General features: G+C 36.9%; 1 protein-coding gene across 5 annotated transcripts in view; it reads right to left on the bottom strand.

Annotated features, from left to right (window-relative positions):
• Positions 1 to 14,301, bottom strand: part of LOC579460 (ELKS/Rab6-interacting/CAST family member 1) — a 78,243-nt gene extending 63,942 nt beyond the window's left edge. For 3 of the 5 annotated variants that reach the window (XR_004061710.1, XM_030972002.1, XM_030972001.1), the window contains exon 1: positions 13,366 to 14,300. Coding sequence is in view for 4 of the 5 variants with exons in the window: in XM_030972002.1 (XP_030827862.1) it covers positions 13,366 to 14,016 (651 nt within the window). In the remaining variant the exon portion in view is untranslated. Of the gene's footprint in view, positions 1 to 13,365 lie in introns of all 5 variants that reach the window. The other 2 variants (XM_030972000.1, XM_030972003.1) reach the window with 2 other exon arrangements.
• Positions 14,302 to 18,451: the final 4,150 nt, after the last annotated feature.

Below are 18,451 nucleotides of genomic sequence, written 5' to 3'. Positions count from 1 at the left end.
GTGCCTCGATGTACTGTACATGTATGTGAAGGGCAATGGGTAGTAACACGATTGTATGGCTCGACTCTGCAAGCATTCTCATTTCCAAATTACCACTGCCAGATTGAATTATTAATATAGCAATTATTAACCCCAAAATCCAAGCAATAGTTTTGCAAAATCTAGAGAACATTAAAATGTTTTGTGTATCTGTTTTCATTGAGGTGGATTCTTTGTGGAATAAAATATGAAGATGTGCATTGTTTTGTTACAATGTATAATTTCATTATCAATGTTATTGTTATCTTCAAGGAAAGTTTGTAACTCAGATATACATGTATGTCCAAATGAATATTAAAAATGCCTCGCCCTACATGTATGTTTACCCTGATAGAATGGATCATGCATGCCCTTTATCTATCTAAGTATAATCACTATTATCCCTACTCGGTTGATCCCGAAACATCAATGCTTTAAATATGCACTTTAAAAGATTAAAGAGGGTCCCGTCTGGGCGCCTACATCATTTAATTTTGAGATTTAAGAGCCTGGAAGCCTATTTGTGCCTAGCTGTACCCTATGAATCATCAAGCAATTCATGTCCTATTATTATAACCTTTCCAGGGTGAACTATATTTACGAGGTATGTTCTGCAATCATCATACATTTGGTAGTAATCATCAACGAATGTTGACACTGTACATGTAGTTGTAGTTGTATGGTGTCTGTAAGATGGTGATGCCTGGAATAACCAGCAAGACTCAGGGTGACCTCATGACCCTCATCCCATCCCATCCATTCCTTCTCTGTAGGGAGTCTAGCTGACTCTATAGACCTGTCATCATCAGCTATTTCTGATTTGGGAAATAATCCTGAAGTTACAAATCGCGTCCTCATCAGCTCGAGACTTGACCTCAAAACTTGAAACTCGAGCTCGAGAAATGAGCTCGAGATATTTTGCTCAGTGTTCGCATATAGTGCGAGTCTTCGGGCTGGTGAAGACGCACCGGACAAATAGCGGGATATTTTGCCAAATAGCAGGATATTTTGCAAACTAGCCCAAGATATCGTGGAATGATAATCTTGACCAAATATCCCACTAATTGCAACTTCGGCCTGATGAAGAGGCAAATAACCAGATAATTTGCGATCCGGATAGTTCAAATAGCGGGATATTTGGCAATCTCGAGCTGATGATAACAGGCCCTATATATATACTACTATTACTTCACCATCTTGAGTGAACATGTACAAATTGTGAACAGAAATGTGTCACCAAAAAGAACACAACCTTAATAGACTGCATTTCACCACTAAGCCATCATGTGGCTGGCAGAAGGGCTTTAGCATGCGTATATAAAGCAATTGATTTCTGGTAACTTGCTTCTAAGGCTTTGACTGCTCTATCGTTTGCACCATTTTTAAGCATGACACAGATTTCTCTCTTGATGTATTAATTTAACAAAAAGAAAACTACCTAAAATGAGCAGTTTAATAACAAATAAGCACATGTTTTGAAGTATACTGGTATATTGCTAATGACCTTCAGCTTCATGCCATAGTTTTCATTTAGCACAACTGCACCACTGCTAACGCCCTTCAGCCAGCCATCAGACGGTTGGTTCTTAAGAATGAAGAGTATTAGGGCATTACATATTCATAGAAAAGTCACTTGAGAGGAAACAGAAAGGATCAGGATAACAGATGATTGAAATTTTGAGAAAAAAGATTAAACAAAATCCAAGAAACTTGCTGCTTTTGTAGGTCACAATAATTGAAGATACATGTAAGGCAAATCTCTGAAGATTGCCAATTCTGTCAGTATCGTGTGCATGATGAATATGTTCTCTATAATGATTGAAGGGCAGCTCTCTATTAACTTGTACATCTTCATTTTTATCCAAATAAACCATTTCATCATTCCCTGCCCTCATAATATAATTAAGCCTACAGTATTTGGGTATACCTGTGACTTGCAAGTACATGTACATGTACACTACAGGTATGTGAACGTTCAACAGAATATCGTTTTATCCTAAAAAGTCAAGAAAAAAAAGGAGTTTTTCCTCTAGGACATAACGGTTATGGCCAAATTGTTAATGGGATAGTGATCTTGCATTTCACTATTCATAACTTCTTAGTCCAATCTTTTTTGTTAATAACTTTCGAAATTTCTCTGATTCGGTACAGCAACATGTATTCATAATCTTTCTGTTTTCAAGTGATCCGACTTTCCATGAATGTTTGATCTCCTTTCATAATTGTTCTCTAGATCCATTTACATACACAACTAATATTCTTTTTTCTATTTAGGATGAAAAAAATACAAAACTACTCTAGGCTTAAGCCAGAGTTTTAGACCCCGTTCTCACTCACTTTGAAAGTGGTCTTAGTTAGACCGCTCCAGAGGAACGGGTCTTGAGGAACGGTTTGCGAGCGTTCACACTCCGAGCAGTTTTTATGGCTCAAACCGCTCCACGAGTCAAAGTGGTCTTGTTGCTAGGGCAGCTCAGGTAGGCGGGTCAATTTTTTCGCGCGCGGAATCCAAACCCTATGTCACCTGATGTCCCGTTCGCGACGCGTCCCGTATACATGTATATGTGTAGTGCCTGCCCGATCGCTCATCGCGCGGAACTTCACTTCCGTTCAAAGTACGCTTTTCGTTCACATTGCATGTTAGAGCGCTCTGGAGCGCTCTTAATAAGACCCGCTCCTCAAGACCACCTCGGAAGGTGGACTTCTGGAGCGGTCCAGAAGTCCGCTTCCTGGACCACTTTGAGCGTTCTCACTCACCTAAGAACCGCTCCTGAGGAGCGGGTCTTAGTTAGAGCGCTCCAGAGCGCTCCAACGAAGTGAGTGAGAACGGGGTCTAAATCATTTGTATGCATACAGCTTACCCTACTTCCCCTGAGCTTCAGGGATTAATACTGACATTCTTTAACAAGTATTTTTTATGAAACAAAATTCACCGTACTTGATCCTAAAATTAAATACATGTACAGGAACATGTACTTCATCATATAACAGAGAGCTCAGTGATACCTTTGTTGCACAGAATCGCCATGCATTAACACATTTTCTTTTTAAAGCAGCAGATTTTTTTTTTTTTTTTTTTTTTTTTTGGGGGGGGGGGGGTGACAGTTTACAGGGGCATATTATTTGAAAAGGCCTTTAGTTTTAACAACATATACATGTATCTTGACAATTGCAGGTACTACAGGCGCATTCCTGTACGATTCTGATTCCTACACCTTAGTGGATAAACGAGGTCAACACTCTCTAACAACCTGCACTTGTTTTTGAGTTACTAAATTTAACTCCCATCAATATTGATGAGTGTCCCTAGGGACATAGCTGGGAAATTCAGGTCTGTGTCCTATACCTACACATGGCCATGTTATAACAAGTGGTGAAACATTAATTATGAATAGGGCTTCAATCATGATTATCCTCAATTTATCGGAATACAATCATGGAAAAGTTATATAATTACATTACACTCTCACATTTTTTATCACATTAAAAAATCTTTGAGGGGAAAGAAAGAAAGAAAATTGTATTTTCTGGGGCACTGATTACGGATGAGTAGAATTTTAGTGATTGCCTGATTTTGATCTTCAGCATATTCTTCTGATGTAGAGGTATTTATAGGTACACACTGTAGTTTCCGAGAATATTGATGTCTGCAATTGCAATTACCATTTGAAAAGATGTAGGTGGAAAAATCGTAAAAATTCATTACGGTACATGGTAGATTGTAAGATGAATGCAGGGTTTATACGTTAGACCAGTGTAAAGCATACTAACAGCTGTAATCGGACATGTAGCTGGGCATTTCCACGGTAATAGGGTACTTCTGTGTGTGAAAGAATAAAGCGCTTACAGAAAAATTAAATAAATATCCTGTGGCTTTCTGTGTTTTTATTTTCATTGTTGATGGTATAAAGAAATAAAAAAGACAATTCCATGCACTAATAATGTCATTTGGTTGTGTTGTCCTCTTTTCTTTAATGATTATTATTAAAAATTCCAAAGTACAATCAGTAAATGTTGAGTGGTGTGATTTTGAGGGTGATGCAAATAAAAATTCTAAAAAGAAATTGATGTTTCATGTTTTGAAAAGAGATTTTGATGCGGGTGGATTACGGCATTGATCATAGTTACGGCGATTGAGCTTTAAAAGAGAGAGAGTGAGAGAGTTGAAAATTACATTGGCTGAATGAGAGATTCTGTCCACCTGTGTTACGTACGTTCAGAGTGAATTTTCCCACAATTATTAGTTGTGTCACCCAACAGTTTTATGTGCTTTGCAACTCTTTTGATGAAGGTTGAAATGTAGACCAAGAAAAAAATCGTCAAAATAAACGCAAATAGAGATAAAATCTATTCAAAATTTGGAGTGCAATATTCGGTCCAACTCACGAACGTACGTAACAACTAAAAAAACGGACCGTGGCGTCCGCGAATATGACGCATGGATAATCCACGTATCAGTCAAGTGAACCAAGGCACTGCAACGTTTGATTGTACTTGCAATCCATGCGCTGACTTCTACAATCGCGGGGCCGTGTAGCTCTATATAACTTCTGTCCAGTTTGTGCGTACGTTCACGGTTGCTGGTAGTTAGAACGACACGTACGCACGATGGACAGAAATGCTATTCGGTCTTATTTACGTACGTTTTTTCGCGGGGTTTCGTGAGCAGCAGACGACATCCGATCGTAATCATTGGAGTATCAACTCAACATTAGATTAGATCTAGGCTTTGAAAATCGTGGAATGGTACGTATTTGTTATTCAAAATCTTTTTGAAATACAGTAAAAGATCATGTTTCCGAAAATGAGTCATGTGTAACTTTAGTGGTGTACGATTATATTTTCCTCTTCTTGTCTAGCTAGTGGTCTGCTAGTGCTAAATTTTAACGTGTAGTGATATTATTACATTACAGTCCCATATGTAGCTTTTCATGTATGCAACACTGGTAACTCTCGCCGATCTCGCATTTTCAATAGGTGCAACCGCAACCCAATTTAGCTCACGCAAAAAAAGCAACTGCAGTTGCCTAAATCAAGAACAACAAAAAAAACAAATTTATACTTACCAACAGCTTGCTTGATTACTTAATGTTGGTTATCTTCAATAAATTGTGTTTTCTTCAAAAGGTCGCATTGTTGTTATGGTTGAAGAAGGATATTACTGTTAAATAATTTACAGCATACAAGAGTGTTTTGTTGTACACAATTAAGTTTTATCTCAATTAGAATAATTACATGAATTAATTCACTTTGAAACATTAATCAGCCCCAGAATATATGATTTCATTTTTCTCCAGCTGAGTGAAGTCTACAGAAAAAAATCATTTGGAATAATAATTAATTGTAACAGTATCAAGTCAATATTTCTTGGGGAAATTGGAGTAAATAATGTTTCACAAGTAGCAATTTTAAGGGTTGAAACATCACCTTTTTGAAATGAGACACTTTTATTTGCAATAGATATTTAATCTGCCAATCCACATGTATTGTTCTTCATTTCAGCTGCCAGAGAAAGGTAGAAGACTTCATATCACAGTGTACCAATACTTGTGCAAGCAAACATGACATTAACTGTAAAGCTTCGTTCGCCAACTCGACCCCCATCACCAACAGCTGATACATCAAAATCTAACGATTACCAGCTAATGCTTACATGTAGTGAAATGCATGCTCAATTGTTTAACAGTCTGTTATTATTGGGCTCTGTGTCCGAGACACATTTTGGCTACTGACTATTAAAGACCTAGACTACTTTTAAATTTGTATATAAGGTTTTGTGAAATTTCAATTTCAATGAAATGATTAGTGTTTGCCTTTTATTCTATATTGTGCCAACTTCTTTCCATGTGACTATAGTTACTATCTTATCATTTTTTAAATTTGAATTTGCAATTCAGGTGTTCATAATTGTATAAATTTATATAAATGGTTCATCCATGGACAATTTAAGTTGTACACTGAAGTTTGTTGCTTGCTTTTGCAGTTGGTCAAAAGATTAATGAGAGGTGAGATAAGATTTCAAAACTATCAATTAATCTATTTTACAGATTTACAAACCGTATATCAGTTGGCAAATTCATTGATTTCATTATACTTAATAATTAAAGACCATTCACATTTCACTTATTCTCCACAATTTAAAATGATCAATACAATGAAACATTTTAACCTATGCAACGCTTATGAATATATTGATTATGAAATATGTGTCCCAAAACAGAATTCAAACAAACGTTTAGATGCCTGTTCTGTCCAACCGTTACATACGTTCCCTATTCTTATTAATTGGTTCCAACATGCATCAACAATTATAACTTCTAGATTTTATTTTATCCTGGAATATATGAACATAGCATCAACATCCAGTACACAGTGACACCAAATTAATAGAGTACGCACCATTAAAACATGTGTGAAAGATTTATTCATTCAATAATACATGATACATTGCAAACATTCCTTAAATATTTGTTTTTCTGATTCACAAAAAAAGCTATAAATTTTTTTTAAAAAAGAAGCAAATTCTGAGATGATTGTTAAATTGATGTTTTATTGATACTTAACTCACATGAATGAACATTGCATTTATATATTGAGCAAATAATAAATCAGAGGTAATTTAAGTTACAAATTTCTGTCCAATGTTACATACGTTCCCCCCAATAAATGTCCTACTTTACGACCTCTGCAAAGTTAACATGAAATCACACTTATCTTTTCCCTCATAAATATATAGAATATAGATATTGGACAAGCAAAGGGAGAAATTTGATTGCTCTAGGGGTGAAAACAATTTTGACCATATTTACATCACAGAAGTACCCACTTAACATGGAAATGCCCAGCTATTAATATATGTGCCATGGAAATAACCAAAGTCAGTTTCAGTTTCACTTGTAACACTCATTACAAATGCATTAGATAAATACATGTACTGTATAACATCACAGAGTTTGACTAATGGAAAAAAAACCTGTAAACCAATCTATGCATGCATGAAGTTCACGCTTCCCTGAAATATTAATATTGTAATTGCACATGTACAGGTGCATGTGTATGAACATGCACAACTGTACACATGTATGTACCTGTACATACATGTACATGTAACTTGTTTTTAAAGACATTAAGATATTGCTCTCAAAGCCTCAAACAATGTACAAAATGTATGAAGCGCATCTACATTGTACATCTACCCTGTGTGAGCCTCATTCATTTCCAATGCTGGTGGCACTATCTGGCCATCCTTCGCGGATTTCTTCAAACTGACGAGCATATTAACATTAAAAAATAGCATCAGTCAGCCTTAGCATCTCAACGTACTCCATACACAAAACATAACAAAATGTAATTACAGCATCTGCATGAACAATGAAATCTTAATTTTCACAGTATTGATTATTGAACATTTTACAAGAGACAAACATTCCATGGGGATCCATTAATTATGCCGTCAAGGCCTGAATCTATTCTGCACTTTTTATGGAAATGATCCTTACAATTTATTGCCCAGCATGTGCAGATGGCATGTTATGGGACTTGTAACGACTAACGAACATACTGAGACAATATCTCCCCTCTATCTTGAGCACTGCATAACAAGGATTAACTCATCAATAACAGATGGCTAGCTATACATTTATGCATAGAAATATCCAATGCCATCTACTATGTGGGCTGACAGCCACAAATTGGCAAAGACAGGACTGCAAATTGTTCCTCAGAGAATTGTGAGCAGAAAGGAGTTGATTCAAAAGAATTTGACGTGTATTACCAACGTCCTTCTGGCTCAATACGCAAAATGTAATGAAATTAAATTACAGCATTGATCTACATGTACATGTACAAAAAAATCTTAATTTTGATAGTATTGATTATTGAACATATATACAAGAGACGAACATTCCAGGGGGATCCATCAATTATGCTGTCAAGGCCCGAAGATTATAAGATATCTATCAGTAATTAACAAAATTAATTTGCATTTTAATTGTGTTGTAGGCCTACTGTGATGTTGTTGGTTGTAAAAAGCGAGTGAGGCTGTGAGGCCTACATGTACTGTACATAAATGTATGAGATCAATTGTACTGTGATTGGTAGGGTGTTAAAGCTTTCATTTTCATAATATATACTGTATCACATCACAGTCTGATGCACATGATTTCATGCAATATTTATGGAGCGCATCAGTTCACCTCTCATGCAGAGACCCACAATTTCAACCAGAGGTGTACATACGAAGTGAACGGCATACAAATCATCCCCCTTACTGTGTTGGTAGGAACGTCAGGGTGGCCGGTCTGTCCTACACATGGGCTTTGGTAATATCGGGGATTGTTTTAGCTAGGCCACTCGGAGGTCACTCCCTGTGTCCCTGTAGATGATGCCTCCATGTGTATTACATCGTGCAGCTACCATGGCCTACATCAAATATTCACATCTTCAAGTGCATATGGATGTACATACAGTAGATGTACATAGATGTAAACCACAAGCTAGCTGTATCCATGCAAATGTTGAACCGTAGAACTCATAAGCAGGTGGCTTTCATTCTCAATATATCAATAGATGTACATGTAGAAAAGCAATGTATAAAATATATATATATATATATATATATATAGTTTTTCAAGAAATTGAAAGTGTAGGCACACGTACATGTACATGAATATGTATTTATAATGCTCTGCCTACAGCCGGGGTAATAATAAATGCGCCTTGGAATAGAATTTCTAGATTGACGGCGCTATAGAAATGCCTATTATTATCATATTACATTACGTATTACATCTATCAACTAATTCAACTCCCAGCCATACAGCATACAAATGTAGGTCTACCAAAATCATAACGTACACAGCCTGTATCCTACATGTACATGTATTATAAAAAGCTAGTACATGTATGTTTTGTCTTTTATATTCTCTATTGCACTTCAGACATGAAGTATGTTTGATCAAGATTTTAGGCTTGCTTGGTCTGTGTGTACACAGACAATGCTTAGCTTTGTAAATCAACACAAAATCAAAAATTGCTCATTTTCATTCAACATCCATGTACCATGTAAAGAATTACAGTCTGATTTCCAATCATTCCTTCCTATACATTTTGTCACCAATATATATATATATATTGCAAGATTCTATTATAGATAGAGTCTTATATGATTATGTACATACAGTAGGTGTTCATTGAAGTAAACATACATTTACTGGGTACAATTCATAATTTCCCCAAAAATATAAGTGCTATGCAGTGTATGCAAACAATGGTTGGTTTCCAGAATAGTGTGAATACATGTACATGTACATGTAGTACCTACATGTAAGTTTCTAAAATCACAACAGCTATAAAACACCTGAATAATTTCTTTCAATCATAAAAAAAAACAAAAAAAACATAGAACGGTTCAAAATGAAGCTCAAGGGATATCCAAAGATCTCTGATGACATAAAGTATTATACACATAGCAAATCAAATACATGTAAACTCCCCTAAATGAAGAAAAAAATTAAGTACAATCATGAATATTGAAATATTGGATATACTGTATAATGAGAAAAGAAACAGAAAGAATCAATACTCTCATGACTGTGATTCCTTTGTTTGTCTATTTGGCAAATTAAATTCAAAGGCTAGGGCTCTACACTGACTCTTTTTTAAGGGGGGTCCGGATTGAACTTTTAAAAGTCATGTATGAACCCTATGTAAAAATGTCAACATATTGGGGTCCAGACTCCAGACCTAGATTTTGGGCCCCCGCCCCCCATGTGTCCCGGACTCCCAGGTGCCTGCTAGTGTCAAGCCATTGCTAAGGGACAAGTCTATTGTAATCAACAGTACAATGTACAACTGTAATGTAAACAATATTTACTTTTGACAAAATACACATTAGTCACTTCCAATATCTACATGTATCTTATTATATTTATCTGAATTGCTTATTAACATCATCAATTGATTGAATGCATTGCGTTGTAGACCATTTTATTGAGTTAGCTAATCACACAAAATCAACGATGAGTAACAAGATCAAAAGAACAGCTGTACTCTCAAATAGTTTGCTATACCAAGCATGTCTCTGCTTACAGGTATATACCACTAATTTATTAAATGCATGAATGCATGTCCATTACAAAAGCCACAAACGTTTCTAATGTCATCATCTTGTCTTTTGTTATTTGATGTTTGGTGGTGGTGTATCAAAAATGTACCAGCAGATCAGTGCACAATAACGTTTTATATTGGATTATTTATCAATATTTTTTATTTCTACACGTACAAGTACTGAAAGCGATTAGAGTTTTTTGTAAATGTTTAATCATGCTTTTATCTCATACCCTTATTTCTTTTGGAAATATATGTGAGGCTCCATATACGGTAACTCCATTGAGTGAACAAAAACAAACAGCCTTTCAAAAATGAATGAATTTCTGAAGTTCTGTTATTTATCTGCCAAGATCAAGGATATCCAAACAAAAATATGTTTGGGACTCACTGAGAGGATTCGAAATATGTCCATCAATCTTTACAATCTTGAATATTAATTGGCAAATCTATGTAAACCAAGCAGGAGCTTGATGATCAACAGTGATATGGGCAGCCTTCATGTACATGTATGTGTATCAATTCAGGAGCTTTAGATGTTTATAAAATGATACAACTCTGTTACTAGCCCTAGTTCAATGATTGTATTGTTGGTATCTTATATAGCTTAAGATTAACACTGAGGAACCGACTACACCCATATAATTATACGGAGAAAAGAGATATTCAGCTGTTCAGGCGTATCAGGTATCCAACAGTTTTCCCATCAAGAGATCATCTCAAGTGGGACATGAGCTATACATTCCATGGTCCAGGACTCCAGTCCAGGGTACTGCACTTGCAGTTGCAGCCCAACCCATGGAGAGAGTCAAGGTTACAAGACTGACCAATAATTCTGTCACTTGATAATAGATGTTACATTTATCACACAATTATGCTTAGGTCATCTTACTATTCTTGTAATTGCAGGCCTACCTACATGTACATGTATGCATTAGCTTTGAAATTCATATTTGCATTTGAAAACCTGCCTGCATTGGTAAATGTTGCCAGGAGCACTGATCTACTCACCTCAATTCACTGGTTATGGGAGTGTATTATTTTGACTCGGGTAATGCAAATACTACCCTCCTCCTCCCCCCCAAAAAAAAACACAAAAACAAAAAAAAACAAAAACAAAGCCGGATCCGACCATTGATTATTGTCCATAGTCCATACATGTACATGTACATGATAATAGACTACATGCAATATTACTCTACTTAAATGTACTAGTGTATTGTTTGTTTTCCTTGCGTACACAATGCATGTGAAATCGCATAACAAAAAATAGAATTTTTGCATTTTTAGCAATTTTCCCCCATCTGACTTCCTAGAAGACAGCCTGCGTTGATAATAATGCCCGCCCCTCCCCTTCCAACGTGCAGTCAAAATGTAGGAGTCTACATCCCAATGTATGTGTTGGTGTACATGAACCTAGAATTTGCACTATTTTATGACTTCTTTTATTTAGCCCTTCCAAGTTTCACCTGGTAAATCCTTTGGCAAATTTTCAAATAGGAATCAATCTTGAATACCTTACCGGTAATCAAACAAATACATGATCGGACACTTTCTTTTCTTCTCCAGGAAATGATGCAGTTCTTGAACATCCTGTAGCAATGTGATCGCAATGTGATCTCACCTGGACACATGACATTTGTTTGTGTGCACTGTATGATCATTCATGATGTATAAATAACATTTGCTAAGTCGATACTAAAAGTACAGATGTACATGTACATGTACTGTATGTCCTTGTATTATGAAGGTCTCCACATAAAATAAAACCTTCAAACAGACTGGATACCAACAAAACAGGGAGATTCTTGACTTTTGAATCACTACAGGAATGTTATAGCACCATGACAACAGGGTCTGAAAATGTGCGGTATTCAAAGGGATGGATGACCTTCCACTTCTCAGGTCATATACCAAGTGCACTTTACAATAATAAAACAGTTGGGGTCCAGTTCCATATTATAAACTAAGGATATGTCATGTGTTTGGGAAGGGAATGCCAGTAACTAGAACAGTAAGTTTAGTTTGGCATGACATTTACTTGTAAATCCCACTCACTTGAAATGGTGTCATAATCAGCACTTAAAATTGAGTTTGGTGTGTTGTAACCATGGTTACATTAATGGAAAGTAAATTATCGTTCTCCAAAATAATAGTCTCCGTACTGGTACAGTATGTGCCAGCTTTTGTAAAATAGCTGGTTTCTCTTTGCTCACTTCCAGCTGTAGCTCAACAAATTTCACTCCCACTTACATTCTTCCTCTACTCCATCTACTTTTTCTCTGCTTTTTATATTCATATTTATTTTTAAATATATCTTTTAAAATCTATCACTTGATAGAGCCTACATCATATGATGGAGCCTACATGTAATATGTATGCAATATAATACTATAGTATGCGTTGAATATGTTGATTGATTTTTGCACCATGTATTTTTTTAATGAGAGGGGAAACACGAAAGAGAATGACACCCGGTAAAGACGGACAAACTGTACTACATGACTTACATGTACATTGTATTTCACGCATCTTTTTCCCCCCACTTCGAGTAATAATATTAACATCAACCATCCTATCACATTGATCAAGATTAGAATCTAAAGATAGAATATCTGTATTAAATTGTGATCATACAGGTAGATTCGGCCCAATTACAAATGGCATTGTCATACATGTACATGTACCGGTATGTGTATTTTAAGTCAACTAGAGAATAGTTATTGCCATGGAGGTATTGTGGTGGTATTTTATTCACTTGACTCGTGAGGTTGTGAGTTCGTATACCGACCTGGTAATAACGTCTTTTGGCATGGTTATGGCTATAACCAGAGTAACAATATTGAAGCACCAGGCCAGGAACGCCATCGAGTAAAAAGACATGCACTATACAACATGTACAGTACATGTACACGAAGAGACTTTTAGTATTATTCATCAAAACATCTCTTTTCAAGATTCTCTGAATTAATCTACAGTGTCCTACATAATCACCTCACTATTCTATCTTTATATCAGTCTTACGCCTTATCAAATTAAAATCAACTCACAAGAAATCTCATACAACCAAAATACGTGTTAGCAGTCATAGATAATCGACTATGAAATATCAATGAAGTTTCCTCATAGAGATTAACCAACAACCAATTAAAAGATTATAATAAAATAAAAGAGGTGATTTTATTTTTCCTTTGAAATTTAGAATACTAATCTTCATTTCAATCTTTCAGCTTTATAACTTACCTGATTTTCTTCGACAGCTACTCGACATTGCTCTTTGAGTGACTGTATTTTGGCTGCTTCTTCCTTCCTCAAAGCTCGTTCTTTTTTCAACTCTGGGCTCCAAAATGTCTTGATACTATTCATGCTGGAATTCAGTTTAGTGTCCCTGTTGTCAAGCTCCTGACGAAGGCTGTCATTATCTCTCTGATATTCCCTTATTTGAGTGTGTATATCCATGTGTACTATGTCTCTGTTTCCACCACCATGTCCATGACGAATATCTTCATGATGCTGGCCCGCCATGACTGCGGCTTGCATAGCCGCCTGTGCCTGAGGGGAGTTGTTGCTCATGCCGTGGGTAGAGCCGAGGCTGCTAGACCGGCTATGTGTGGGGGAGTTTGACTTGCCGCTGGAGCTAGAATTCGGAGAACCTCTACCATGAACAGGGCTGCCTAAACCTTCGCTGATATAAACTGGCCCGGCATTGTATGCTGCATTGAACGATTGGATCGTTTCCATGGGAAGTGGGGTCGACAGTTCAGGTCGCGGTTGTCTGTTTTTTGACGGCTTGGATGGAGATCTTGGGTCAGATGAGCTAGATGATGCAGCGGAAGTTGAGCTACCAGAACTCGACTCTCCTTGATCTGGTAGCGGAGAGCGACGCGTATACATTGTTATTATCTCCGAAATTCACCCTCTATATTACCTGTAATTTCCACTTGAGTGACCCTACCACCATACTCGTTTAACCTTTGATAGTGTTGATGTACTGCAGATGACAAAAGACTTGCTTATCTGAATGAATTGCTCGCACACTGAAAACAGCAGCACCGACTTCTCTTCTTGCTGTTATGTTGCTTGCATGCAGATGATGATGCTGTGAAGATCGCAAGCATTTTCACATCTCGTTCAGCGGCGGCGCCGATTTGCATGCATGAAGATACCAGATGCTCGCATCAACAACACGTAAATGGTCAGCACAATTTGTTCATGTCCGTTCAGTGCGTAAGCCGGATCCATTAGACAAGTGCAATTCAGGGGGGGGGGGGGAGAAGGGAAATTACTTTCTCATCAGTGGGGTGGTATTCTGAACATTGTTGTAAGTTTTGTGTTATCTTTTGTTGTATCTTCCAGAGATAACACAGCGCTAATATTGTTGTAAGTTGGTATTCTGAACATTGTTTTATCCCTGTGTTATCTCTTGAAGGACCGCCTCTATCTTATCTTTGACCATTGATGACACGCCCATTTTTATGGACCCTACCAATCAAAATCTATTTTATATAAGCATGATAAGTAGATCAACCAATAGGAATACTTTATGCCATATCTGAAGATGCGCCTAGCGCATACTAGTCTTGGGCGTAATTAGTTATTTGAGCACTTATTACGCGCGTCATCATTATGCGCTGTTGAATGTGGATCATGAAGACAAATCACGCTTTCACTATATTGGTTAAGATGAGAGCATTAAAATAGTCCTATCCTAGCATGTAATATCTTAGAAAGTTCTCATCTGTGATGTTTCCGGTCAACACACAAACTTTTTCTAACTCGTCTATTGGCACGAAGTTGGTTCTGGGCAAAAAATATTGCCGCCATTATATCCCCACGAAAGATACAACAACCCCCTACCTGTTGTAAATATTGTTGTAAATACCATGCAAGATAAGATAAGATAAAAGATACAACAACTTTCAGAATACCAATTATCTCGACATATTATCTCCCGTGCGCATATGCAAATGAGAATTAAATGCCACTTTATTAATAATACGCACAATTACAAGCGCACCAAAGTATGAGCGCAGGCGCGGCCAATAAGATGAGAGAAAAGATACAACAAAAGATAACACAAAAGTTACAACAATGTTCAGAATACCAACTTTATCTTATCTTCAAAGATACAACAATATTAGAGATAACACAGGGTTCAGAATACCGCCCCAGGTCTTTCCATTTTGATACCGTAGCACTGAACCGGTTAAAACATCAGACATGTTTCCAACATTGATTGGATTTTGATCGTTCAAAAAAATCAAAGAAACAAATTTAGTCAATATGGTATTTCAAGTCCCAGCATTTTGCATCCGGATGCACCACAAGCGTCACCGCCACCGTCACCACCGCCATGGCACCTTCAACACCGCCACAAAACCACGACTACCATCACCAACATCATCACACCACCGTGACCATGCCCCATCACCACCACCATCACCACCTCCACCCCATTATTGTATTACCATTATCCTCATACTCATAAATAGTTAAGCAGCATCTTCATCATCAACTCCATAAATTTCCAAATATATAAATATCTGTGGATGACAATTTCCGATAGTCGCTTTCCCCAGCATTTCTGCCACTCCGACGGCCCTTTTCACCCCATCCCCCCCCCCCCCCCACCGAAAAAAAAGAAGAAGAAAAGGAATAATGAAATAAAGGGAAATTATCGGGGAACGATTTCCCGCGAGATTTATATATCCAGCCCAAGCTTCTTGAATGTTCGTTTAATAGATTAAATCAATAAAGTGTTTTCATTTGTTAGATAAACTAATGAATCTTCTTTTCTATTATTTATTAATGTAGAAAAAATTAAAGTTGAAGGTATTTGCTGCTATATTTCAAGACAATTGTGAGAACAATATAACAGTGGGGGATCCAGGTGAGGGCCGAATTCCCCCCCCCCCCCCCTTGACGGTCTGAAAAAAGGGGGAAGAGAGAGAGAGAGAGAGAGAGAGAGAGAGAGAGAGAGAGAGAGAGAGAGACGAAAGAAATAGGGAGAAAAGAAAGAGAAAAGGAGGTAAAAGAGGAGAAGAGATCAAAAGGAGAAACAGTGTGTGTGTTTGTGTGTATGTGTGTGTAAATAATTGATTTCCGACGAAATAAAGCAACAGGCGCACTGGAAATTTAAGGGATATATTAGTTTATATCGCTCAAGACTATCTTAAAGATATACTGAATTGCTAAAATTCAAAAGCATCGGGGGTTCCGCCCCCTATAAGCCCGGAACCTGACCTGCATGTAACCCGAAAGGGGAACTAAGGCGGGGCCCAAGTTCTCATCCATAAAAATAGAAGTTTTCCCAATACAACCCTTTGTAATATATTTTAAAAAAAAACATTTAAGAGACTGAGAACGAACTTTTTTTTTCAAACGAAATAAACCAATACGGGCAGTGTGAATTTCAAGGGATGGATTCGAATTTCTATATCGCTATCTTGAAAGTTGTGAATAGAAAATTGCTAAAGATACATCGAGAGCATCCGGGGCCCTCCGCCCTTGGACTTCATCCGTATAGAAGACAGGCTGAATTTTGTGGGTTGCTATATTGGGGTTTGCTTCGTGTGAGCGCGTGTGTGTGTATGTTTTTTCTTGTTCGCAAAATCATGTGAAGATGAAAAACGACTGTATTTCTAAGAGTGAATTGTGTGTTGTTTTGGAATCAATACATTTTTTTTAAAGTGTGAGAGAGGGAGAGAGAGAGAGAGAGAGAGAGAAAGAGAGAGAAAGAGAAAAAAACCCAGAAAATCCCAGATCGGTCAAGGTCTACATCAAGATCAAAGCAGGTGCAATTAATCTTCTCAGAGAGAATACTTGATTGAGGTCGCAAAGGTAATACTCAGATCACAATTCGTGATCAGTTTCACACCATTATCTTGCAAAATAATACCCAAATGTTAACCCACTCGCCATCTTGGTTTCAGAGGGCATATTGAGATACAGCAATCTGAACTATACATTAAAGTAGTCGACCCTGTGAAAAACAGTTCTTTAAACGTATAGGATCTCCATCGGAGAAAGATGGATTTAAGTTTTAAATTGTTTTGAATCATACCAATGTCTTGAAATTAATAAGCGAACTTCAAGTTCTATGAAATATTACAGGTTTTGTGTAGACACAAAATCATGTTGATTTTTTTTTTAATTGAGGGGGAGGGAGGGGTGAAATTGCCAAGTTTATCAATTTAAAGGTTCTTCAGAATAGTATCATTTATTTAACGTTTAAAGTTAGTCACTAAACCTAAGATAAGCATGACATTGTAAATATATATTTTTTAATCGTTATTAGTGAAAAATAAGACAATAGTGATGAGATACATAAGGTCAAGAAGTATCTTTGAGCAACTAAGCCTAAAAATGCCAACTTTTTCCGGCGGAGGTAATATTAATCGACTCGATGGTCCGAAATATTGCCCTAAAATTGCATGACATATAGCAACAATCAATGTTTGTAATGAGATGCTCTCATCTAAAAATGGTTGATAATAAGTTTATTAATTGAACAGGTGCTATTGTAAGAAACTGTAGTAAAATGTAATTCGAAAGAAAAAAATATAAATAAATAACAGGTGAGTTATCCGCTCCAACAACACTGTGATAAACTAATAATTATCGTGTTTTTAATAGAGACCTTTTCTTTGTTGGGGGGGGGGGGGTACAAATAATCTCTTTCAACCTTACTTCGCATGAAACATTCAACATGGAACTTGATGGTAGTTGTTCTGTTTCTATCTGTTTTACAGCTGTCTGTTTCTTTGTTTCGTTTGTTCTTTTGTTTGTACTGACCGCGGAGATGCCACGCCCCCGTATCCATCATTGACTATTGTATAAAGACGATAATAGGATGCGGTGTCTGTATAGCAGGCGTTAATACTTATCACTATATCTTGGTACTCCGATGAGCTTATGCTGCATGCTCTCTCCATGACTAATCAGTAGGAGTTTGATATGCGATTGCTGGAAGGGATGAGCTTGGGTACGGATTCCCAGAGCTCTCTCTAGTTTATACGCTTCTGAAAATACCCATGATGCTTCTAAAAACAAAACAGGCAAATAAAATATAACAAAAATAACAAAATAAATCAAACCAAAACAAATGATAATTTTTAAAAAAAAGAAGAAAAAGCAAAAGAAAACAACCCCCTCCCCCCCCCCCCCCCCCTCCCCCCCCCCAAAAAAAGACAAAGAAGACAAAACCAACTATAACTGAACTTGACATAATTATTTAATATTATAGTGCAAGTGCAATCACAAAGTTTGCACCTTATGTTTAGTGTCCTTTTTTGGATTTTCCTCAAACTCTAAAGCTTTCTGAAGTTTC

Source organism: Strongylocentrotus purpuratus, unplaced genomic scaffold (genome assembly GCF_000002235.5).
Source record: "Strongylocentrotus purpuratus isolate Spur 01 unplaced genomic scaffold, Spur_5.0 spur5_scaffold_6, whole genome shotgun sequence".
Classification (NCBI taxonomy): domain Eukaryota; kingdom Metazoa; phylum Echinodermata; class Echinoidea; order Camarodonta; family Strongylocentrotidae; genus Strongylocentrotus; species Strongylocentrotus purpuratus.
This window is presented reverse-complemented; position numbering and strand designations above follow the sequence as displayed.